The sequence below is a fragment of the Cyprinodon variegatus genome, unplaced genomic scaffold (assembly GCF_000732505.1).
Source record: "Cyprinodon variegatus isolate N-32 unplaced genomic scaffold, C_variegatus-1.0 Scaffold270, whole genome shotgun sequence".
NCBI lineage: Eukaryota > Metazoa > Chordata > Actinopteri > Cyprinodontiformes > Cyprinodontidae > Cyprinodon > Cyprinodon variegatus.
Window position 1 is genome coordinate 327,213 of NW_015150723.1, and position 26,982 is coordinate 354,194.

A 26,982-nucleotide genomic window follows, 5' to 3' on the forward strand; every position below is an offset into this window, starting at 1 on the left:
TGGAAAAGTCTTTCCTTGGAAATAATTGTTGTAAAGATGTCGTTCCATCCATCTTCTCTTGCCTATCAGTGGCAGTCTATGGGCAAAAGGCAGCAACACCCCGGACATGACGCCAGTCCATTGCAGTTCTAAAGATAAATAGATAATGTCCTGTATTTAAAAAAAACTGCAAGAAAGACAAAAAATGTTTCAAGACAAGTAGCTGCTAGAGTGAACTGAGTTTTGAATAAGGTCTGTTTCCTATTAGTCTCACCAATCGACCATGTTAATGAGAGGATTTTAGTAAATTTTCTGTATTTTCATATTCAGAAAAGTATTTGCATCTTTTGATATAAAACCTGACTGTTCCAGCACTAATTCTTGATTCGGTTCATCTCTCCTTTTTTCATCTCCGTTTGTTTCATCTCCCCGGTGGTCCTCCGTCAGCCTATTGTTTAGAAGAGAAGATCACAGTTCGGGAAGGAGCTGTTTACACGAGCGTTAAGACTGAATGCACGGAACTCCTATGTAAAGTTAAGACATGAGAATAGACAGCAGTGGAGGGTGTGTTCTCTCAAAGACACATCGGCTTATTGTGGAAACAAACACAGTGGCATTTTTTTCCCCCTAGAGGTAACACTCCCTTTCCCACAGGCTTAATAGATAGTAGGCTGTTAAAACAATGCAACATTCAGTCAAGGCTGCCCATTTCCCAACACATGCTGTAGCATAATCTACACAGCAACACATTTAGCTACATTTAAACCTGATCAGGCATGACTGAGAAGGATCCACCCAAAGAAACATCTGTTTCTTTTTTAAGGATCCGATTCTTGAGTTGTCGATGCCAACTCAATTATCCTTATTGTGAAACAGATTTTTAGCCTACCCACACATAAAAACAATACAAAAAAAACCATTTGAAATAAAATAAAAAAAAAAACAAGAAATCAGAATAGCCCGATCGATTTGATCTGTTAAACTCGATTAAATAATGGAATGCATGTATGGATGTACAGCTCTGAACTTGCATACCACGAGTACTGGACTATCCAGACATTTTACTTAGTGAAAGTATTTTGCCAATTTGAGCAAGCTAAGACAACTTCCTGTTTCTAGATTCCTGTTAGGAAATCTATCTCCTAAAAGTGAAATAAGTTAATCATACAACATCCACTGATAAAACGTTTTCAGTCTAGATTAAAACCTTGCTGATTGTGTCCTGTCACTGTCCTTGCTGCCTTCCCTTATCCTCGTAATGGAGAGGAAACAGCAGAAAAGCTGCCTTCAAAATCTAACTGAAGGAAACAGCTTTCAGGGCTCTTGAAGAAATCCACCGCTTTTATGAAAGTTTCTTAATCAAATTAAGTGTAAACAGCAGTTAACTTTGATCTTACTAGAGCAAGTCTCGACTTCACTCAGTTTGTAAGAGAGCTCCAACAAATTTGTAGGAATAAAAAACATGATTAATGTCTCGGTAAAAAGCTTTGAAAATTATTGAATATCTTTCATGATAAAATTAAGGCAATATATTGCGTCATGGTTTTAAGCAAGAAATTAAGAACAAAGTGGTTGAGTTTGCGCTGCAGAAGTAAAGTAATAAAGGTTTATATTTTTAATTTGCCTTAAGTCAAAAAGAGAGGCCTACATCTAGACACTCTAGAGCTGCTCTCACAGCTAAAGTCAAAATAATCAAAACTATACAATAATTAAAAAAATGTTTTCATGGAAAGGTGCAATGCTCACAGATCTCCCCATTTAGCATCAGAGCAACAGAGCTTTTACAATAATGTAATGCTCCAGTGGCTGTTTAACATCCAGACTTTGATAACAGGAGATCAACGAGCTCTGCTGGTTTCCTGTTGGCTCTGGACTCTGTTTGCTGATGAATATCATGTGACATTTCCCTTGAATATTTGCTAAAATACATTGACTGGAACAGCATGTGTTTCCAGGAAACCACAGCTATATTATCAGGCCACATTATACACAGCAACACACTGGAAGCCTCAGAAACTTTTTGAGGTGACACACTTGGTGGACCCAATGTAATGTTCATATGGTTAGAGGCAAGCCTTTGCCGGCTTTATATATAACCTGGTTCAGCAAAGTGAAAGATATGTAAAGATAGGTATTTTGCATAGAAATAGATAATGGTCTAGTAGTAGTTTTGTGTGCATTGAACACATTTTTTAAAGAAAGCTAGCAATTTTTTTTATAGATAAGAAAAGTATTTTTATGCAATATGTATGTCTGACCAGAGACACCATAGAATGTCAGAAAGTCTTGAAGGACCCAGGTGGAACAGATTTACAGTAAAACCATGCCTTCGAGCTGCAAGGGGGAGACAGTTGCAGAGCTGAGTCTGTGAGTAGGTGTGAAGCTGGAGGCAGATGAGCAGCACTGCACTATGACTGATAAAACTAGTGTACTAATCTAAGCTCTGGTCTTTACAAATCTAAGTGAGGTTTAAAGTAACTCTCCTCTTTGTAAATAAATAAAAAAAAAAGTAAATCCCTTTATTGTTCCACAATGGTGAAATTTACTCTCTGCATTTAACACATCCCCTTGGGGAGCAATGGGTTGCCATTGTGCGGCGCCCGGGGAGTAGTGTGAGGTTAAGGGTCTTGCTCAGGAACCCAGAGTGCACGCTGTGGGGGCACAAGCGCACTGCTCTAACCAATAGGCCAACTCTCCCCTTTCTGACAATATTGTGAAAAATGTCAGCCTTTGTTTACCCAAGAAGTTATTAAAGTTTAAATATCAATGTTGTGCTGCTAGATGTTAACCAAAGTTTTTCTTTGAGGCATATCTCAAAAAGTAATAGGTGCATTTTGTATGGTTTTAGACAATCACAGTACAAAAGAGGTAAAAAAAAAAATTACATACGGCCTAATAGATCAACATTCTTTCAAGCTTAGTCTTGTAAGATGCAAGGGGATGTGTCGATTGATCAGACTCAGAACACCCCTCTGGTTATTTATTTGTTCAGTATCTAGGGAAATACATTTTTTTTTTTCAGAAAATTGTCTCTCAGACCCAGAAGTAATCTATCAGTTTGGGCTAGTCATTTGTATTTTGGGCCTTCTCAATCCTAACGTCTCAATTAGCAACCAGATTCACAGTTGGTCCTTTCCTTAACTACATTTTATGTTGAGCACCGAGGACCAGGAAGTCCTCACAAAAGCTGCAGTTTTGACGATGTTCTGGTGAAGTCTTTCATTTATTGTAACAGCACATCTTCTCAAATTCTTTTCTTGGCTTATTTTTCATGATTTAAACCCTTGGACTTGGAGGACAGCATTAACCTTTTGCCCAGGATGAATCACTGCTCTGTAAATGGACATAACATTAAAAGCAAACCTAAATTAACCTTGATTTTTTAAATCTGAAGGCTTGTAAATTGGATTTTTTTAGGCCTTATGACAAATCAAGCTATTAAATCCACTCTTCCTGACATTGTTAGCACTGTTGGTGGCAATCATAAATCAATCAGTGTATGCTCTGATGCAGTTTAGCTATTAACTTGAAAATTGCAGATACTTTAAAACCAGCAAGGCCAATTCAGAATGTACATAAAAGGACCCCTGTACTCGAAGCAAATATCTGACAAACTTACATGTTGGTGTGTTCAAGGTCTTAGCAGAAAACAGACCCTGCAGTGATGAAAGAACACAAGGCATTGTTGTTTAGATAGAGTCAACTACCGTGTCAGGCCTGCGCCTAAACAATTCTGAGTGATGACAAAAGCCAGGAAGTAAGACACAACAAAAAAAAAACCAGAAATGTCTCCTTGTGCCAAACTGAAAAAAAAATAATAATCCACACCCCTGGAGCTCTGAATCTCTTCTTTTAATGCTTTAAAATCATGTGAATCTGCACTTGATGCCTTTTCCGGCATTAATTTAACACTTCATAAAACCCTTCTCACGCGGCCACAAACACAATAGTGTCTAAACATGGGTGGACCAGCTAAATGAAAGTGCCACATGGTGTCTGGGTGAACTGCAAGAATAAACTTCCACACCAGAAGAAGATAGATGGAAAGAATACTTCTTAGAAATCACAATAAAGTGAACCTAGCAGCAGCTTTTATTCATACAGTTAGCAGCAATTATGGTTCAATAAGGTTAAAAATCAGCAATAATAAAATAATGTTCCTACAGGGATAAAGAGCTGCTCTATGCAAGGCAGCACTGGGACGAGGCTGTAAACCACTTGGTTGTTCGGATGTTTTCCATTTGCTCCGGAATGTTCTCCAAGCTGTTGGTAAAGCGATCCAAGACTCTAAGCACACCCACATCCACAGCAAAGCCTTCCCATACAGCAACCATATCAGGATTTCCTGCTCAGCAGAGCATCAGAACTGAAGAGCTTCCATTGGTTTTATGTACTGGGATCCATATGATTTTTGGGAAATTCTGTTAAAACAGAAGTTTAATTAAAAATCACTATTCCTTGATTTGGTTTTTAGTTACATTGTTTTTAACCTTAACCATAAAATCCAACAATTGGAAATGAGGCAAAGGATGAAAAATAGAGCACTTTAGAGACGCTTTTATTTTTTGACTACCTTGACATTTTTGAGTACTTGTTCAGCTCGATTACTAATTTTTTATGAAAACTCTGTAAATCTTTAAAGAGACACAAAATTGCCAAACAATTAACCACATCAACGTCATGGGATAAGGCATTAAGAAAGGTAACTTTTTAGGATAAAGAACCTTTCAGCACCTGAATATTTAGATCCTGAAGGAAATGAAACCTCTTATCTTAACCATGTAGTTGATCTATAACAACATCATAAATTAACAGTGATGGGAATTACTCTTTTAAAGCCAGGCTGCAGGCATTTACAATAAGCAACAATTACATCGCTGTTTGCCTTCCCCCCAAAGCCCTCTCATGAGACAAAAAAAAATATTTGATAGTATCAGAAAGTGCTGGAATGTGCTCCATGAGAAGAAGAAAGTACTTCCTGTACTGTTTGGACTTTTTGTTTTCATCACTAAAGAAAATGATTTCTGTTACCACTGAAGGCCTGTGTTGTGATCCTCTGATTGTGTTTGTTGGACTTTTTATATACCGTAGTAGTTTTAAAGGCTTTGCATTTATAGATTCCAATGTTAATTCTCTACAGTACCTCCCATATTGAATCTTGGATGCAAAAAAAAAAAAGAAAAGTCTGTGAAAGCACCGAATAAGGTTTCAATGACACCGAATAACAAGGCTGTGTGTTAATATCCAAAAATATAATCTTTTACTGGAAGTTTTAATCATACTGATATAAAGGAAATTTTAAAGTCTTTAGGCTGAAAGGCATCCTTGTTTGGAGACACGAGACGACAGCATGAAGCTCAAAGTCAGCTTTTTCCCAAAATAACCTGTGACTATAGACTTGCGTTTTTGCTTTGGAAGTGGAGGGGAATCGTTTCATGTGGGGAACCACCCCAAACAACACAACAAGATGTTTTCATCTCTGAATAACTTCAAAGACGCCTTTATCTTGACCACAGGGATGAAATGCTGCCAACGCTGCAGAGCCATCTGTGCTAAATAAACAAAATGTGATAGGACACTGAGAATGAATAAAACAGAGACACACACGAAGAAACCACAATATTTACAGGTATTTTTCTCTTTTATTGTCATGCTTTACTTTTGGTTTGCGGTTCATTTATGATCTTCTTAGTTCAAAGCTGCTGCTCCTGGACCCCAGAACAACTCACCCAGTTCCACAATAGATTAGTTGCACCACAAAATTGGCACATACACTGCAGGAGAACTGCAGTTTTACCTGTTATGCTGTAAAAAAATTCTACATACAAAACCAGCGTATAAAAAATAACATTAGTTGTTAAAGTTAGCAGAGGTTGTCCATGAAACAAAGTCTGTTTTCTGTTTTTTTTCTCCACTTTAACACTTCAGGCATCGCAGCTGGACACTTGCAGTACACATCAGCTGCTGTTTTTCCCACCTCGTCTTACAGCACAAACCTCAACTGCTTCCCATATATTCAAACGGACTGGCTGTGAACCATCAGGATGAAAATGCTTGCAGAGGAAACAGCAGTGACTGTGATCCAGATGCAGGACTCAGAAGGATGGGTACCAGTCTCAACAGGTCTCTCAGAGGGATGCCCAGCTGGCTGCTACGCAATAATAAATCTGCTAAAGAGCTGCAGCCTGCAGGGAAAAATGACAGGATAGTACAGTCACGGCAGCTGAAAGGTACTTTCTTCAACAGTTTTTGCTTTTTTTTGGCTAATGAAACTTATTAGCACAGCTAGTAGGGTCATGTAAGAAACATACATATATATATATATATATATATATATATATATATATATATATATATATATATATATATATATATATATATATATATATTTTAGTTAACCTTTTGCATCATCTTTGAAAGCTACTATCTTGCATGTTTTAGATACATCTCTTCTACAAAACACCTGAATCTAATTCCCTGAGCAATCATTAAGTTCAGACAGAAGGGTTCACAGATTTGATGCAGCTCTGTCGGAGGAAAGATGCATCTAAAGACTCAATCAAATAAGCGGGTTAATGCAGGTTTTTCAAAAATGGGGCGACCAGCTATAATCAGTTTTCGGCTCCCTTCCCATTGGCTAAAAAGGCCAGGTCTGACCCGCTGCTGGCAAGCTGTATGGCCTCTTTTCCCTACTGCTGTGTGTCTGGTGACGCCATCCCACAGGGTTAAAGTTGATGTTGTCACCAGTGAAATCAGGGAAGTAAACAATGGAGAGCAACCTGTAAGGAATGGAAATAGTAGGTGTGCAACATTGTAAGCAGAGTTGTTTAGGCTTGTTAGATGACATCAATACCTTGTGCTTAAATGTATCACTTAATTAGTGGGTTGACCTGGGTCTGATGTTCCCACTGTATACTGATCGGAGCCGAAACGTTTGAAGGCGATTTTAACCTGAGCCGCTTGCCGAGTCGTTTGACCCGGGGCAGTGAGATGTTCCTACTGCCACTAAAAGTCAATTTTCCCCCAAGTTTAAACAAGTTTTTCAGCCAGTGTGAAAGGGATATATAAGTTGCAGGACAGTAGTTCTCCAGGACCGCACTTGAGCATCCTTGCACTAAGGTATTAGAAAATAAACACTGGAGCTGCAGATTTGTGACAATTGATTATGAATTTTCGTGTCTGATTTTAAATGTGCATAGAAAGCTCCTAGTCACCAGTCTGTAAATCCATTTAAGGTTTGTTGAGGCTTTTATTTATAAATATAAACCCTGTGAGTTTCCTTCCTACTTAAGTGTGTCTTACCCTGCAGATGTGTGTTTGTGTTTTTGAAGCACGGGATGGAGCGGTACACCAGAAAGCAGGCCAACATGATGGACTGGGATTCCCTGGATAGAACCTCTCCCCTCATGTAGGATCTAAGCACTGAGCTGTGATCTAAGGGAAGAGAAAACAAAAAACAGATTAATAGTCACCAGTCCTTCAACAACTAAACACCCATAAAACCTTGATCACTTATTTGAGTTATCAAATACAGCAGTATTGCAGTACTTCAGAGCTTATACAGCTGTTTAAGAGATGGTTTGATGAGCGTCAGCAAGAAGCCTGGAAACCGCTCATAAATTACAAAGACAGGCTGATGGAGGAGTTGCATATACAATACTTCCTGTCACGTCCTTCATATGGCAAGACTTTAAATAAACTTAACTGACATTAGCAAGTCAAATCTGACAGATGAACTGACACATGTGGTGAACAGAACCTGCTTTTAAAAAGTACTATTGTGTTACAAATGAAAAAAAAAAAAAAGATACTTTAAGGATGTTTTATGTTTTAGCCCTTTATGTTCTACAAAAAATGGTACCCAGCACAGACTCTAAGGGCAGTAGGGCTAGGTATTTTCGTCAAAGTCCTGAGTCGATTCAATTTTGATTTATACAGTTCTAAATCGATTAATTTCGATTCGATCTGTTTTTACAATAATGAAAGTGGTTCAACTGTATTTCAAAATACTCATGTATTTTATTTTTTCCTGTCACATTAAACACAAAGTGCAAACTTGTAAATCAGACAGTTTAAACTTGAGATGTGAACAAAACTGTTTTAAAAGTGCAAACTTGTTTGTGAAAAGTGAAAAAGTGAAGCCTCACTCAAGCAAGCAGACGTAACACAGCAGACATGCATGAGCTGCATTATCTCCACTGCACAAACCATATTTGCAACATTGTCTGTAACAACTACAGGGGTGTTTGCTGGTCAGCCCCCATTTGTTAATATCTTCAGTCAACCTATTGGGTATATTTGCAGCTGTCTGGCTTGAACTAATCTTGAGTGCATCTTTCCTGCTCATTTGAATGTGAAAGTCACGCACGTCACTATAAAACTAATCTCATTCCCTAGACATCGATTTTGCAAAAATGTAAAGGAATCAATTCAAAATCTATTAAGTAGATTTTTTTAACCAGTCCTAAAGGGCAGTGTAAGGTACAACACCACACTATCAGCCTCTTTGTGTCATCAGTTGATTGTATTCTGCCATTTTTGAGCTTGAAATCATCTGCGCAGATACACATTTTTCTGAATGTTTAGTGTAGAAACTTCCTACCATTCTACCGCTCTATCTATTGTGTGGGTATGGCGAGTGGGAAAGAACAGGAGTTGGAAGACGCGCCAGCAGCACTTTATAGGTCTTCTGTATGGGACCGCTTTACATTTAGAGTGACCCATGATGACGGCGGAAAGAAAGTTGTGGATAAAAGTGCAACAGTGTGCAAGCATTGTGCAACACGTTTTGTTTATGCTAACAGGAACATGACCAACATGTCATGCTAACCCCGAAATCCCACATACTCCATCATGCTCCCCTCCGCTCCGCCCCGCTGCGCTCCAGACCGCCTGCACAGAGCAAAGCCTACAGCCTCCCCTGTGGCTCCCGTCCGCTCCGCTCTGAGTTCCTTGTAGATCGTAGAGGGCATGCACGACATGATTAAATTCAAAGCAGCAAAACATGCAGAAATGATCCATGGTTTCCACGAATCATTAAAAATAATTACAATTCATTATTTTTTTTTTTTTTTCATTAATTTCATTAATAAAAAAATTTCATTAATTTTTATAATTTTTTTTATTTTCGGTGTAACAATAAACATATACCGAACCGAAAACCGTGACCACGAAACCGTGAACCGAACCGTGGATTTCGTGAACCGTTCCACCCCTACTAATACATATATATTTTTATTTTATTTTTTATTTTATTTTTTTTCATATATGCAAAATAATTTGGAAGCTGTTACGTTTAAAAAGGAATATACATATCTGCTCAAAATCTTTTGGGTCATGAATAATCCACAAACTATTAATTATTTCACCTTGAAATTTTACAACTAAACTCATCAGGTTTTTAAGTGTACGTATTTTCCTGCATGCAGCTAGGCAGAAATCCCTTTGAAGCCCAAGAACATAAATATGTCACATGTATGCATTGTTGGGGTCTCATTAGGAGTGTTTATGTGTAAAAATCCCTGCAGCATTGACTTCTAAGAAAACAACACAAACAAAAATGCTAGAAATAAGGTCTGATTCAGTCATTAATGGGAGAACTCCTGAGAACAACAACATTATTGATCCTTGTAGAAACATTATTCCGCCTCGCCTTGCAGCCATCTTGCGTAAAGTAAGGACAAGTTGGAACTGATTTGATTATCAAAATCTAACGAAACCATTACACCCTTTTCCCACGACTCATGCAGACTGCTTTCGTATCTCTCAAAGTGTTTTGAGTGCTGGCTCAGTTATGGAATGTGTGTTGGGTGTATGCACTCTCTGTTTGTCCTCTAAACTATGACATTCATGCAATACACCCTTAACCCAAAAACAAGTGGAAACAGCCACCTTGTGATACGTCTGAAAATAAGGGACGCTGATGCAGATTCTACATTTTTTTGGCAACACTTTTAGCAAACATGAATCCTGTAATCACCCGTCAATGAGAATGTTTAACAAGCAAGCAAAACAAGGCGTCACTTCGAAAGAATTTGTCTTAACAGTTGGCCTCAGTCAGCTGAGTGCTGTCAAGTTACATCCTGCAGTCAGAATACCTTTCAGCAGTCATGGCATCTGCCGCGAAGTGCAAAGAATTCTTTTACATCCTGTTGAGGAAGATTTTTGCAAAGGGCAGTGTGAGACAATAGCTGCTTCTGCATTATACTGGTGGATTAACAAACATTCCGGATAAATTAAAAACAAAAGCAATAAAATTCCACAAACTATTTTCTCAATTATGTGACAGAAACTGAAGCCCTTCATTGCTACATAGCAGTAAAGAGAGCAGTAACTCATCTTTTTAAATTAAAGGCCATGACTGGAACTCAGATATTCTACTATTCAAGCAATCAACTTTACATATCCTAAATAAAATGTATCCAACATAAGGAAACCCATTGGTAACTTAATGAAGACTGCATCTGTGCAAAATGTGATGTCTGAATAGAAGATTGGAGTGACCAGTCCTGGGTAGCTGCCTTTAGGGACTTTACAGATGACTTGATTAATGATATCATACCTTTAAGTGTCTGCTGAGCTATTCTAGGTAACAGCGTGGTGGCTAATACTTTAGATGCCAACAGAATGAGTAAGAGGAAACAGGATTTAGGCTGTAAAGTGGCTTATTGTTGATCCCTTTTTATACTTCCTCCTGGTGACATTGTGTTTCAGTAAATTGCCCATGGTCACCCAGGGCGCCATTTTATTATGGGGCAGCACAAGCACATCAGATCAGTCAAAACAAAAAGCTGCTCATTGAACAAATTTTCCTTTACTTATTTTTAAACACTGAGCACCCCCTCTCCCCTTGTGTTAACTAAGCTTTATAGCAAAATTCTTTTAACTGATGATGGGGAAGCTAACTGATGAAAAGAAATCTTAAAATCTGCTAAACTAACAGGTTGTTTCTTTTTCCAATTAATCTAGAACGCATTTGATGATCTCTAGATTGAAATCTAAACACATGGAATTTAAATATTTAACGCTAAAGTAATGTGCTAAAACAGAGGATCATCTGTACATTTATTTATTGGAAGAAAAAAAAAAAACAATCACTACTGCCTTTCCCTAGATGCAAATTTTTAAGCCAAGAGCTGCTCTGAAAAGGTTTGAACATGGTTCAATTTACTTTAAAACAATTAAAATATTTTTGTTTTGTTTTTTAAAGTTGAACTAAAGTGCTTTAAAAGCTAGACACAAAAATATTGTTTGGAGGAAAAAAGATGGTAAAACTATTTAAGATAAATGAAGCTCAACAAAAGTCACAGATATACTTTTTATGGACTTAAAGACCTTTACTGAATGTAAACCAAGTGTTTATAGCGGTATGTTCAATAAAAAGAAAGCAGCTGTTTCAAATATTTGGTTGCTTTTGGTTTCAATCTTTTTATTTTGTTTTACTCCAAGTAAAACCCGCCTGGCTGAATGCAGAGATCTCACTGGGTTTCAGCCATGATGACATCTACTAAATATGTTCCTGCAAAAGAAGGAGGATTTTGGTCTACCTGTTAACTTCAAATTTAAACTGACCATAGCTATCATTATGTGATGACGCAAGTAGCCAAGACAGGAGGAAAAGAAGTTGTATTTTACCACTGTTTGGGGACTAAGCTAGTAATCAGTAGTGTCATAAATGCCCGTTACTATCAGGAAGAAAGTTCATACTGTGAAACCAACATTAGCTTTTAAGGGTTAATAACTTCTTAGTTACGCTAATAGGTGATGGAAACTGCTTCAGGAACAGAGTATGAATCTGCAGGGACTAATAATAAGGGGTTGCATCAATAAGCAAATAATCCAAATCCCATAACAAACATTACGGACTTAACTAAAGATTGCTACAAATTCACCATGACCACTACCCACTACTGCTCCAACTATCGGTTTACCTTTGAGCCAGTTGTCCAGAGCTAAATCCACTGCATTCTTCATGACAGGAAGAAACTCTGAGGTTAACAAGGTGTCATGTTTGTTTGCACGAACTCGCAGCATCCTGCTGTCCCACAGCTCCACCACCAGACGCAGCTGCCACAAGGGGAACGTCTGCTGGAGCTCACCTTGACGTAGGGCCCCAACCACCTGAGAGAAATGAGGAATGACTTAGTTCAGCTATGCTTGGGACCTAAGATGTGGTTCCACAACAGGAACGTTTTCCAGGGATCAGATAGGCAAGCCAATGGTTGCCATTACTATTTCTAAATGATTTTATTGTTATCTACCTCTTACTTTTGGAGTTATTCTAATTCTGTTCCAGACTGTAAGCAAAAATGCATATTTTTTGGTGAATAACCCCCCCCCACCACCACAAAGTGAAGTTAAGGAAGCTTAATTACAATATCTTCTTCTCTTCAAACTATTTTTTCTATAATTTTTCAAAGTGTGGAAACCTTGTTAATAAAATCAGAACTTCAGAATCTTCAGGAAGTCAAATGTTTTTTGTTTTTTATTGTATTAAATCTTTACAGGTTTGCTTACTTTACCCATCTTCTACAGCTGCCCTGTATGTAAATGTTTGTGTCCTCTACTGAGTGGGTGAGTTACCTGTTCTATAGCGATATACGTCGGCAGCATCTCTGGACACTCCTGTGTGACGCACTCGTACAGCATAGCTGAGAACAACACCAGGCTATCCTCGCTCTGCCAAGATCAGAGAACAAATGGCACAAATTTACTGCTTTCTGAAAACATTTGTGCATCAGTGATTATTGTCTATTGATTATTGTCAAATATTTTAAACTTCTTCATCCATCTTCCCCATTCACAAAAGTTCCCCCAAACAAGGTAGTTCCCATTTCACTTCATGATGTCCTTAAACATTCGCTGCTCTTCAAGAGCCACCGAGTGCATTCATGTTTGCTCTTTCTAATAATATGGGCTTTCTAATGATGTTTAGGAGCTAGTTAAGCTGTCTGTGACATGATCTACAAAGTGAGCATAACAGAAAACATTAATAAAGACTTGAGCATTGTTTTAAATTGCAAAAGGAATTTTAAACAATGTCGGCTTCAGCTGTTTTTCATACCGATTTCAAGCAATACATGCAAAACATTTTCCCAGAGACCTAAACACAAAGATACATTTTTTTCCCCTTTCTTAAATATAAAACATGTCCTATAGTAATATAAAAAATATTCAGAAGTTAAAAATGGAAGGTTGCTGATAGGGCTGAGACAATCGGATTATTGTGATTAATCGATTATTGAAATAATCGTCAACTTATTCAGTAATCGATTTATCGTTAAATGGAGTATACAGACTGTAAAATGTGCTTTTAGTGGACAGAGGAAACAATTTGGAGCCAAAATCATATAATATTTTAACAAAATACATAAACATATTGGCATTTTAAGATAAAGACATTTTTTTGTCTGTCATTATGCTCCATCCAGAACTCCTCAAGTGGAGAAGTTTTAGTTTCACCTGGTTTAATTTCCAAAAAAGTCTTTTTAGGAACCTTTGGTTATCTGATTATTAATCAAAAAAATAATCTACTGATTAATCGATTTGCATAATAATCGTTAGTTGCAGCCCTAGATGCGGAGCCATCCAGTCAGACTTCATGTGAATGTTAGAGGGAAAAAAACAGTAAACAGATTTCTTAATGATGATTAAAATATTAATAAAATAGTAAAGTTATTTTCATAAATTTTCTACACTGCAAGATTTTCCTATGTGTTATTTCATGCCAAGTTAAGAAAAAATTATTGTCCAATTATGTGCATAGAAACTAACCATCATGCATGAAGATACAAATGCAGCGTTGGAGTGGTTGGATAGATAAAAACAGAAGACTGCCGTCGGAAATTACAAACTGTCACAGTTATACTCCAATGGTGCATTTTCCTCCATTTTAGCGTGCAGACCTCTGCAATCTGTCCAATTAACCTGATGTCGTATAAAGCAGCCTCCTTTCTCACACTATGGAGGTCAAGTGATTAATAATCAAACTCAGCATCAGTCAACACAATCTACCTTGTTCAATTTAAACCATTAAATAACAGGGTTTCTATAAAACATTGCAGACATGGATGCTTTCCAACATGATCACACCATCAGAGTTTAGACGATCATGAGATTGACCTCTGTGCTTTTTTAAATGAAAGGCCTCGATAGACGTTTAAATTAATAAACATGAGATGCAAGCCACACATTAAAAAAGAATTTTGTTTACTTGTCGACAGGCTGCTGCTGTTCATAAACACACAGAAGACTACTGAACTCCACTGAAGGATGACCAAACAGTCATTTGAAGCTGTGCTTTGAGTTTAACAAACTCGTGTTTGTGCTCATTTAAGGGCATGTAGAGAGGGACATGTGCTGCAATGATGATTTTAGCCTTTAGGGATTTCCGCTGAGATAAATTGACCACTGCAGTTTGTTTTCATCTCCAGGGAGTTTCTGTCTGGTTTAAACCACGAAAAGTCCAGTGTTTAAGTAAAACCCCAAGATAAAAATTACGGTAAATGTTAAAGTTTACTTTCTAATGAAGGCAGAATGCAGTAATTTTTTTTTTTTTTTACTTTTTGTTAGAAGTCCCAAAAAAACACAATATTTTAGTTCTTTCTATCTGATGAGGCAACATTCTAACAAATAAAGACACCATCTAACTTGCTCAAAACCACAGAAGATGCAAAAATGACTGCAGTTCTAAACCTTTCTTTGGTCAGGGTACACTTACAGATTTTAGTCCTTCAGAGGTTTTGCAGAAGAATTCAGCAAAGGAGATGAGGGCAGGCTCTGAGGTGAAAGTAGAGATGGCTTCAGGCTGCAAAAAAACAACAAAAAAAGCAACTCATTTTAGCTGTGGGCATGAACTAACTGGGATTCAGGTATACTGAGGCTTTAAGCAATTACAGCTTGAAAACAACTCAATCATCATCGTCATGCAGTGGCTATTTTAGTGGTGGTAGAATTATACCATGGGTTTTGTTTTTTTCAGATAAAAATGCCACACTGTGACCCATGTCTGATCAGCAAAAAGTTCAACATAAACAGAAAAAAGAGACACAAAATACCATCTGGTGAACCCAGCAGTTGTAAAAGGCTTTAATGAAACGGCACAAAAAGAAACAGTTGAGAAAAAACTGACAAGCAAGGAAAGACACTGAGGGCAAGTAAAGAAAAGCGAAAGAAACAAGCAGCTATTTTTTCTGCTCCCAGAGTCCTGCAGGTATTTTGACAGAAAATAAAGCAGCCAACAGGTGAGTAGTAATGGTCTGTCAGCTGCAGAGCTGCCAGTTGACTCTGCAGGGACAACCTGCCAGGAACAAAGAGGCTATGTTCATGTCTTGGCATGCCTCTTGCTAAATACGTATACCGGAAAGAATGTTTATGCAAAATTGATTGTCCTGTATTGATTCGTTGGATTAAGATCGTAGCTAGAATATTGTTTTTTTTTTCCGTTGCATGTTTGTTCTTAACAAGGACATCAGTAGAACTAAAAACACTCCCACACTTTCAGCTCTGCTGTCTAAAGCATCAGAGATCTGAACATTAAAGCTGATCTCTCAGTAGCTACCTCTGCACCTGCCAGAACCTAACCTTCCTCTTCATTCACTTCCTGCTTTCTCAGTTTCTAAGCTAAAAGTTTGTCCACCACTTCATCATCAGAATTATCAGTCTTCCTGTCTCCCTCCTTATCTTCCAGCTCAAAAAGAAGCTGCGCTGCCTGCTTTAGATTTATCCTTTGCATCATCTATTGCATCCAGCAAAAACAACAGCTACATACCTTTGACAATCTAAATGTTGAAAATCCCTCAACTATCAAACCTCTCTGTTAATATCGCCATCACTGTTTTTCTCTCTACTCTGTCTACAAGTTAGTCTGATTCTCATCTCTATAACTTTCCGTTCGGTTCCTTAGCAACAACATTTTGTAACTAACTGGTTGAAAATGTGAGGTTTCTACCAATAGCCAGCAGAACCGCTAGCATGTTTGCTATTACTTGCAGATTCACAAACTCTGAGCTCAGAGATTACAGGGTTTATACAGGAATGAATAACTAATTTAATGCTTTTTAATGCACTTAAAAATGATTTTAATGTAATCAACAAGTACCCATGAATCTCATATTTATATATAAAACACGGCACAATCCTTCGTCATCTTTACCATCGACAGGCTGCAGCCAATTTTCGAATTCCTCATTTTCCAGCCACTTTTGTTGAAATTAGCATTTTTCCATTCTCTAGCTTTTTCTCCCCCTCAAGCTTCTTTTCCAAACATATGGCTTTACAATCAACCGGAAGCAGTTACATCGCAATATAACATATCTGAAGAAATTGCTTTTATAAACCTTTTTTTCCTTTTAAATAAAGCATTTAAATGCAATGATAATCATATTTAATTAATTTCAATGCCAATTAAGGCCTTAATTTAAAAATTAATAATTTAATGACTACTAATGACCCGCGGAAACCCTGGATTAATCCATTTGCATAATTTCTCCTTTGCAATTTGACAATATACTAAAAAATATAGTAAAATGAATCTAGCCTAACTCAAGATTAACACAGATACCTTTAAACCTAACCAACATCAGCCAGTACTATTGCCAATTGACTGTGCATTCCTAATTATGATGACTTGTCAGAATATTTGGGAAAGCCATTTTGTTTACCTTGAAAGCTGTGACTCCAGAACTTCGGTGGTTTACGGTTGTGGCCAGCAGGCTCTTCCAACCTTGAGGGTCATCTTTGTAGGGCAGCTGTCCGGCCCGTAATTTTACATACAACACACCATCTCTGATAAGAATGGAGCTGAAACAGAAACAAACAAAAAATATTAATAACTTAATAAAATGTCAATGGAATATAAAAAAGGCTAGGAAAATGAAAGTTTAATCATGTTTTTCTCAATGCTTACTTTAGATGCTGAGTTTCTTTGCTGAGATCTAGAGACAGTTCCCAGTACCGAGGCCCCTTCACTTTTACCTAAACAGAAAATAAAGGAAGTACAGTCCTTTCAGGATGTGTTGTACACTAAATTGGCTTTGTCTTCCACAAAGATTCAACAACTATGGTGGCTGAGAAATGCTGAACCTCATTTTACCTCTTTGAGAAGGTGAAGCTCAGGAAGGAGTGTAGGAGCCATCAGTTCTACTGTTGTCTCCTTATACCACTTAGATCCCTAGGGAGGAGCAATGATTTATCATTAGAACAGCAACAATAGCATGTTTTACTGAGAGTTGAGCTCAGAGCTTCTTTCTCTGCAAGAAGTTAAGGTCCGAATTCTAGATGGAGAAAAAAAAAAAATTAAAACTGCATCAAAATATAGTCAATGGCGAGAAATGTCACAAGAAAAAACTATGGATGGTGATTTACCGTATTTTCTGGACTAAAGAGCGTACCTCACTATAAGCCGAGCTAACAAAGTTTTTTGAAAAAACAGGAGACCTACATATATAAGCCGCCCCGGACTATAAGCCTCTGATATCTACTGAATTGTCTCCCACCAAACCTGTAGGGGGAGCTCTACATAAAGCCCCTAGAGCAGGGACAAAGAAGAATGCTAGCTCCTGTTAGCTTGTTGGCTCGCAGCAATAAGAGCTTCTACTGAAAGATGGGGCTTCGTCAGCTCTTTAGATCAGCTCTGCTAGAGTTGAACAGATTCTCTTCATTGGTGCGACAGAAAAAAAAAAAAAAGTGAATTCGTGACATTTGTTCTCAGTCGTGCCTGCTGCTACCCTGTTCTTGTGCTCAATGAAAATTAACCCCTTCATTCTAACCTGTGGCGGTTAGGGAAAATCCAACATCTTATAAGCTGCATGGTTCAAAGCATGGGGAGAAAGTAGCGGCTTATAGTACGGGAAATGCAGTTATTTTGCTAAATAGAATAATCAAAAAAAAAACTGGGGTGTGGACAGTACAAACTAAGAGTTAACATAGGGAATCTATAAATCAAGTGAACTTTAGCGCTTTAACGCCGATTTATACTTCGAAACTAGGTCATCTGTGTAGGTGTCGCAGTAAACAAAAAGACGTCCCCTCCCCCTCCGCAGACACTCTACTGCACCTCTCCCAAATTGTAGGTGAATGCAGACAGCGCCGCAGACAGGAGGATGTTGTTTTGTTTTTATGATTGCAACTGCTGAAAACAACTCGTGAAGTTTGACCAGCTAGAAGAGCGAGGTGCGCAAGAACGCTAGGACCCTTTTTCCACCTGGATTCCTGCTCTTTTTCGCCCTAATGTCCCTCCATTGTCGGACAAACTTGCCCCCACTTCCTCATCGCCTCGGCCGTATCTAGACCCACAGCGTATAGCGCAGACCACGCTTCAATATTGGGCATAAATAAAAAATGTCTGCGTCAGACTCACTGCGAAACACTGCTGCGGGAGTATAACCAGCCCTTAGGCTTCAGATTCTTTTGCAGAGAAACCTGTTTTGGATAAGATGTCAACTCTTAAGCTTTTCGTCTCTCCTAAAGATTAAAATTGAGATTCAGCTCTGTAGCTCAGAACTAGATTAAATAGATTTGCCAGTAGAGAGTGATGCGAAAAACAAACAGCAACCTCTGCTTCTAAGAATCATGCTTTAGCTGTAGAACTACCACACTAAAAAAAAAACTCCTAAATGTTCCCTGCTCAGTTTTTCTGAGTCTTCTGTGTTTGTAGCAAAATTTCAAGCAATAGAGTTTAATTATTTCAGCCATAAGCTTTATAAGTTGTAATATTTCAAGATGCTTTCATCAAAACAAAATGTGTCACAAAAAAGCCCAACACAAAAAAGGTGAGAAATTGAGTGACACATTTACCGCCGCGATGCTCTCGCTTTCTAACCATTTCGTAACAAACTGCAAATGTTTAAATAATTTGTGATAAAAATCGAGGGAAAGAATTTACAAATTGAAACAAAATATGTCATTTTTCTATACAGGTGAAAGCACAGGGGGAAAAGGGTAATTATGAGATGACGCACATCAAGCAACAGTGACGTGCAGAAAGAAGCCGACAACAAACTGGGTGACACTGAACACAATAGGCTCTGTACTTTGACACTTTGGCTTTGTGTATGGGTCTTTACACTAGAAACCTTTTCAAACAATTCCCTTTTGAGGAAATATATAAATAAATGCCTTACTGCGTATTCAATCAGATTTCAGTTCCTCAAAATTAAAACAATAAGTGGTGAGTAAGCATTGAGTTTTTCCATTGAACGAGAGGGAATTTCTTTCACGTGTTCCGTGATTTCAAAGAATTAACTTCCCATCTATTTAAGGAGACACCATCACGTAGACCTAAACGCATTTCTTTAGCAAAGCAAACATTTCCTCTTTGTCAATGTTTAGAATATATTATTTTTAATCATTCTACAAGGAGAGGAGAGCAGATTAGCTGATAGAGTACAGAGAAAATGGCCACAAATCCCCAAAAGAAATGAAGACAAATAAATCGCGACTCAAAGAGATATTTTAAGACTTTTATTTGTTGATTAAAATAATGTGGATGCTCATATTAGATTAAATTAAATATAAATATTGACAAGAAGCAGATTTTTATGTCTGTTATTAATATGGTTTAAAGCTGGAATTCAACAATAGGTTACAGCAAAATCGAACAGAAATCATCATTTTATTTTATTGTTTAAACATGAAAGGAGATTATATGGCTAAAATGATTTTAGGCGACATGTTGGCTGCTTTTTAGATATATCATCAGCAAGCACTGCATGTTATAAAGGCAGGTTTCCCACAACACTTACTTTTACATTGTATGTCTTTTTCCACCAGAGAAAATAAAACCCTGGATTTGTGTTATGCTGATATCAAAGGAGAATAAACCTCATCTCCCTAGCTCTACCCTTCCTGTTCAAAGATATCTTGTGTACAGACAACCAGTCTGGACCTGCAAAGTAAAGAAATGGTCAAAAGAAGATGAGGAGGCTCTTAAAGACTGTTTTGACTCAACAGTGTAGGAGGAATTATGTGATTCTCTGGGGGAGGTTATTGACGGCTTTAAATACCGCATCACTTATGTTAATTTTTGTGTGGAGATCATCATATAGTCTTGTGCTAAGCAGGACTAGATGGGGTTTCTCCAACAATAAACAATGGGTTTATCCAAGCATAAGGCTCTTTTTTTTTTTTTTTTTGAAGAAAAAGATGGAATTTAAGTTTCGAAAAAGGGACAAGTTGAGGGCTTCAACGAGAGAGTAGTGGAGGGAAGATTAGAGAGGAGCTGAGGCACTGAAGCTCAGCTCACAGTTATTCTCTGTTATTCATTAAGAAAGTGCAACCCCCACTCCTAAAACCCCCTAAACACAATCTCCCTGTTCTATACAGCTAAACAATTGAACTCATAAGGATCACTGTAAAGGGCTGGTTAGACTCCCCGCAGCAGTGTGTCGCATTGAGCTGGACGCAGATATTTGATTTATATTACATTTTTGAAGCGTGGTCTGCACTATGTAATTCCACATCACAACACAAAAGGGACAATCACGAACTAGCTGTGGGTCTAGATACGGCCGAGGCGGTGATTGTAGTGGGGGCAAGTTTGTCTGACAACGGAGGGACATGAGGGCAAAAATGAGCAGGGATCCAGGTGGAAAAAGGGTCCCAGTGTTCTCGCGCACCTCACTCTTCTAGCTGGTACAACTTCATGAGCCGCTTTCCGCAATGGCGGTCATACAAACAAAACAAGCTGGTAAGGTACCAAACAGGAAATACGCATGAGTAGAGCGGATGTAGATTTGACCAATCAGAGGCCTCCTGTCTGCGGCACTGTGTGTAGTCACCTACAATTTTGGAGAGGTGCAATAGAGTGTCTGCAGCAGGGGGCGGGGACGTCCCTGCGTTCACTGCGACACCTATGCAGACGACCTAGTTTCAAAGTATAAATCAGCCTTAAGAAAGCACTTAGCTCCAGGCTCCTTACGCTCAGTGAGACTGCTGCTTACATGTTTCATCTAACATTAAGGGTGGGGCAGGTACCAGTAATGGAAGACTTTCTTTTATGGAACCAGTCCAAAGACGGTGCATCTCATGGACCCCAGCAGCTACAACCTTGCAGCATTAACATCTAACCAGATAAAAACCCTGGGTATGTTCAGGTTGGTCAAGGTCTACCTTCGCTCTCCATCGACCCCAACCATGAGACAGCTTAAGTTTGTCTGCCAGCAAGGCATCAGTGTGGACGATACTATAGAATCCTTTTCTCCAACATTGGGCATTTTCTCATCCAGAAAACCCTGGAAGTACTGTGTAATTTCAATACATAACAGTGGACTGTCTTACTAAGAGTCCTCAGTTTGGAAAGACCAGGGTTTGCATGACGTAACGGGCAATATAGGGAGGTAAGAAACTGAAGGTGGAGGAAAACCAGGGCCATCCATACCTGCAAGTAGGGGTGGGCGATATATATCGTATATACTTCAATAGTTAAAACCACTATCGCAACCATCAAGTACAAATTCAGCACATAAAGATCAATGCAAATAGTTTTAACTTAACTTTAAGGAGAGTATTTTATCTTTTGTTTTTTGTAATTTGAGGTTAATTTCATTTTCATTCTGCATTTTTTTAACATGCACAAAAGAGCCCTTTTTTATTTTACATTTTATTTAGTATTGTTTGTTTTGCCTTCGTTTTCTGGTTGGTTGCTGGGATCTTGTTAAAGGTCTAATACTGTCACCCAAAGACATAATATGGCAGTATTATTGGTGAAAAGCTTTGAGCTGGTTACGATAAAATATTTTAAATTTGAATACACTCTAGTTCTCTACCTTCAAAAACTATTGTTTTTGAAGGTAATTTAAACATATCGTGATACACATCATGTATCACGATTATAGCTCAAATATATTGTGATATTAGATTTTCTTTATATTGCCCCTACCAGCAAGCATTCAAAAAACGGATATCGAGATGCCAACATCCTGTAAGTACCTGGGTGAGCACTTGAACCAACAATAAAGGGGACAATCAACAGTGAAGTGTTTATAAGAAGGTTCAAAGCAGGTTTTATTGTCCTCAGTAGATTAAGGTGACATCAGCTGTTTTCTAAAAAGTGGCCCGCTGGAAAGTGTTGATTTGGCATTAAAAAGAAGGAGGCTGTACACACCAATTTAAAAAGCCAGATTAGTGATAGGATGCTCTCTGGTCACTGTGGTGGAGAGTGGCTCTCTTTGATGGTGAGATCACAGACACCCTCCACAGGACTGTCTGCCCTACAAAGTCTCTCCAGTGGCAGCTTGAGGCACCCTGGGTGCACAAACATACATTTTTGTTGCCCTCTTCTCGCTGCAGCTTTTAGACTTTAAAACAGGGCAATACAGCTGAACTGAGCTAGGTCTGAATTGGTATTTTTTTTTAGGCTGCACTTGCAATCACTGCAAGTTCTTTGGTATATAAATAACTACAGTGAATTCTCCAAAAGGTATATTGATTGTTTATTCTGCATTTTTATCTTATTTGTGTTTTTAACTGCTCCTTTTTCTTCTTGCAAAGCAAGTAAACAAATTCAATTCTATTCATGTGAACTGACCTTAAAAGTGACTTCTAACAGCGCATAGCAAGGCTTCAGAGAGTCTACGTCCACAGGAACCAGAAGCCGGGGTTCTGCAGCCAGCACGGCCAGATGCCGCAGAGCCTGGAGGTGGTAGCTGCAGAAACGGTAAAACGTACCAAATACATATTGTATGCACAATGAGCAACAATCACTTTAGCACATCAAATTGTGATGTGTAAAAAACAAATATGACGGAACGGAATTGCATAAAAAGTCTGGAGATGCTTATTTTGTGTCACAATCAGTCAAATTTATCCAGAGCTAAAAAAAATGAAGAAAAACTAAATCTATACAGTCTCTGAAAGAACCATATTAGCGGTGTGTTAATATATAGGTTAGATGCCATTTGCCAGTGACTTCAAAAAGGTGTTGGGTCTTACCGGTTGTCTGTGCTGTGAGCAGGAAAGTGAGGGTACAATGCGCACAGTAAGGCAGCGATGGCTGAGTTGGAAGTGCTGAGGGTGTATCTATAACGAGAGTCAACGTGAGCAATTTTGAGAACAATTTTCTTTCAATCTCATGCAGATTTTCTGTATCAAAATGATTCATTTACACTCAGAACAGCAAACATGCTTATTGTGAAGATAGAAACATAAGCCCAGTGTCAGACTTCTTGTATCAGAAGGAAACTATTTTACATTTTAAATCTCCATCTTTAATTAAACAAGCTGGTCCAATTTAATCAGCAAAATCAAAGGCCACAACAGTCCCTCTTAAACATAATGACCGACATAATGACAGAGTGTGCGCTTTAGCTAATTGGATCATTATCCTGAAGTCAGGCTGCACAATGGAAAGCTGCTAAGGCTTTAACAGGTCACATCTGAGAGTGTTTAGTAAAAGTTATCTGAGGTAAAGAATGTCACTCTTCTTTTAATGTCTGTGTTTGCATGGTTCATGTATTTAAAGAACATTTCAATTTTCTTTCAAGCCTACAATTAAATATGAAAATTAACGAAAGGGTATTTGAGCAAGAGCTTCATCAAAAACTGACACCAACTTCTAATGGCTGCTTCACTGTTCTTTGGGGTGTGGGGAGCTGACGACAACAAAAAATGCAAAAAAAAAATAAACCCACAACTTCTTCTTTAAATCCACATGGATCCAACAACATGAATGTGAAGTAGGTTTATTCTGTAATAACTGCTACATATAAAGAGGGAAGTTTTTGTTTTCGGTTCCTTACCAGGCTTTATTAAGGATTTTATGATTAAGCCCCTCCACTCAACAGCACAGTATTTGGATTTAAATATCACATTTTCAATAACTAGAGTCTAAAATCTGAAACATTAATCCTTTCCCATCTCACAACTAACGAATTTATGACTTTTTTCCTTTATGCAGTGAACATATAGACCTCTAATTAAAGCGACGCAAACAGATGCACAAAGCAATCAGAGTTCAACTGTAATTTATTGCAGGTTAATGCTGGTTGATCAATGACCAGCAGGAAAAGCTCCAAAATCAAACATTTTCTGATCAGTGAGCACACGGCATCCAAGGCTGCACAACACTCCTCAATGTGGCTGCTATCATCAAGAGTGCATGTGTTTAAAAAGGCACAAGAGCTGTACAAAGCTGACATGTTGAGAAACAAAACTTAACGCATTAGATAGAATGGCTGAACAAATAACAGCATATTTGCTGTATTTTGAGCGCTTAATCTTCTGTTCTTGAACATGCCGGGTTTGAAAATGTTGGCAAACCTTGTGAAATCTTGGACTCAAAATAGCTAAGAAACATAGGCAGAGTCCAAGTTCTTTAAGCTAACCACAAATAATGCTAACATAGAGTTAGAGAAAAATTCAAAGGAGCACAGCCACATTATTTGAGTTCCTTTTTATTGATACACCAGTAGCTCACTCTGGTAGCATGCAAAGATTTTCTGAAAGACTGCTGTATCCTTCTGGCATATTATTCGTTATTGTTGTGGTCAGTTTTTTCATAAATAAGGCACTTTGTGTATATTTACGGACCAGAAATATAATCTAGGAAAAAAAAATCCCAGGTAAATGGATTTATGCAAAATAAATTCAAGTCTATGGATCAATTTCTATCTAGTTCTATTCTTTCTGCACTTCTGAAGAAATATTGCCAAACTATAATGATACAAAGCAAGGTTTCACCTTAACCTCTGGCTTTTTAAAATAGAAACTAAAGAAAATTCAGCGGTGACTGCAGATCTGGACATCATGCATGACTTTTAGAGAGATAGGACAGTCGACTTTCACTTTAGTTTCCCTTTTATAGACCAAATAATAGGAAGAGAAATTTACTGAGCAAACAGAAACGGAGGAAGTGAGGAAAAAAAGCGCTGAAAGCATACGAGATAAGCAATGGAAAATAAGCAAAAAATGACTATAGGGCATAAAAATGAATGACAACACTTGCGTGTGTGTGTAGAAAGAATATCTGAATAAAAAAGTTAAATGCAAATAAGTAAGAGGCTAAATGGCAGATAAACAGAGAGAAAAGATGGAGTGCGAGAATGATAGCCTTCCAGTATGACCTTTCACCTCTGCAAGCCCACATTAACCACACCTCAGTGCATGACATTCAAACCTGCAGCCCCTGCAAATCCATGACCCTTTACCTGATGATTCTACAATGAAGTAGAACAAAAAGAAATGAAAAAGTCCATCAGATTACTACTCTGGTGGGGAAAGCATTTGCAACATCTAATGATAGTTTAGCCCTTGTTTCTGTTGAAAATATGCAGGGCAAGGTCAGCAGTTTGAGGAACCTGGTTAGGGTGTGTGAGAGTTTCTGTGTATAGATGTCATTCAAAACAATACTCAAAGCCGGTCTATCTCTGCAGCAATGACACACAATGCGTTTATGTGGTCTACCTGATTCTTTCCCAAAGCAGCAGCTGTAAATCTAGAGGGTGTGTGTTGATTTATTCTGCACCTTTGGTCCCAGTCTGTTTAGCAAAATTCCATAAAATACTTTTTTCTGTATTCTTTTTTTAGATGGATTTTAATCATATTCCACATGCAACTTTTTGCATGATGCACTATTGCCGGATGCTAGAAACAGGAAACGTTTACGTTCGGTACTGTAAACATTTTATCTCATTAGACAAACTAAATATGATTAAATGCATTTATTGTGTGTGGGGAAGCTGCTGTATATTATTGGCCAATTTGATGCCAGGTTATTTTTCATTTTAGCAGTTTTTGTATTTGTATAGTTTTGATTATAGGCAGTGACAGACAGCTGGAGCTGTACAGTGCATTTCTAAAAAAAAAAGACTAATAAATTTGAACTGTCATCTTCACTTTTATAGTTCCATATAGGCAGTGTGAAAACATAAAGTAAGATACCACAAAGTTGCTTCACCCCTAGATCTTTTCAGATCAAATATAAAGAAAAAGTGCAAATTAAATATATGATAAAAGCACAGATTTCAAATGATTAAGCAAATATTTTTGTAGCATGTTTGACCAAAGGATATTTAAATTTCTGTATACTTTCTGTATAATTGAAAATAACTTCCACTTCAATGACAATTAGATGATTTCCTTGAGGATCATTTAAGGGAATTGGAGACAATGTCGTTTATGGTTATTGCATTTGTCTCACCTGCCACCCCCCAGGAAGAGAAGGCCAAGAGCCATGTGATGTGCCATGTGAAAGCCGTAGTTCATCTCGCCACCGGTTCTCTTGTGAAAGAAGCGACAGAGCTGCAGGACCTTCAGGTTCCCCGTGCCGGCCATGACCATAGACATCGCCAGGAGAATCATTGACAGGCAGGTTTGTAGGTTATAATAGCCCATCTGCTGAAGGGACCAGCATGCAAGTCACAGCAAAACAGAGCAGAGTTTCCATGACTGGGGAAAAACAGCAGCCAGTAGAGATGATCGAAGGAGAAAATTTAAATAAAGACTTACAGCACCCACAGTGGCTGTACCGGCAAAAGACATTATCCTCATGAAGGACCTGGCGAACTCATAGAGGCAGTCGAAGGCATCAGAATTGGCAGAGCCGGCAAAGCGTAAACCTAAAGCCATACAAGCCCCAGCTGTGATGTAGTCTTGGGCTTGACTAAGAAAAACAAATAATATTTAACACAAAACCAAGCTTCAGAAAATATATTATGATGATAAAACATTTCTATAAATACAAAAAGACACAGTCAAAGTTGCATGTTTATGTTTAAAAATAATTCTGAAACCCTAAAATTTAAAGCAATAAAAACAAACAGCTCCAGTCTCAGAATAAATTGGCTGAAGTACTTACGCCATTGTGTCAATATTAATGTCTTCTGAGGGGTCAAAATTACCCCTCATGATCTAAAAGCAAACAAATTCCAATTATTTTAGTTTTGCTGGTACTCCTATAAGCTGATGATAAGATTATACCCTTTCGTTAACATTTATAATAGAACAGAACATTACTGCATTAACATATCAGCCTGCATGTCGTCATGTATTTTTAGCGCTGAGAGATCA

General features: G+C 38.0%; 1 protein-coding gene across 2 annotated transcripts in view; it reads right to left on the bottom strand.

Moving 5' to 3' along the window:
• Positions 1-5,600: 5,600 nt before the first annotated feature.
• The window catches only part of anapc1 (anaphase promoting complex subunit 1), a 64,605-nt gene continuing 43,223 nt past the window's right edge, over positions 5,601-26,982 (bottom strand). Inside the window, exons 41-53 of one of the 2 annotated variants that reach the window (XM_015382968.1) lie at positions 26,771-26,823; positions 26,422-26,575; positions 26,114-26,307; positions 22,909-22,995; positions 22,505-22,622; positions 17,072-17,149; positions 16,886-16,953; positions 16,641-16,779; positions 14,699-14,785; positions 12,562-12,657; positions 11,910-12,099; positions 7,282-7,413; positions 5,601-6,164 (exon numbers count right to left, since the gene is read on the bottom strand). In XM_015382968.1, coding sequence (XP_015238454.1) covers positions 6,019-6,164; positions 7,282-7,413; positions 11,910-12,099; positions 12,562-12,657; positions 14,699-14,785; positions 16,641-16,779; positions 16,886-16,953; positions 17,072-17,149; positions 22,505-22,622; positions 22,909-22,995; positions 26,114-26,307; positions 26,422-26,575; positions 26,771-26,823 — 1,542 coding nt within the window. In that variant the 3' untranslated portion in view covers positions 5,601-6,018. Of the gene's footprint in view, positions 6,165-7,281; positions 7,414-11,909; positions 12,100-12,561; positions 12,658-14,698; positions 14,786-16,640; positions 16,780-16,885; positions 16,954-17,071; positions 17,150-22,504; positions 22,623-22,908; positions 22,996-26,113; positions 26,311-26,421; positions 26,576-26,770; positions 26,824-26,982 lie in introns of both variants that reach the window. The other variant, XM_015382966.1, reaches the window with a different exon arrangement.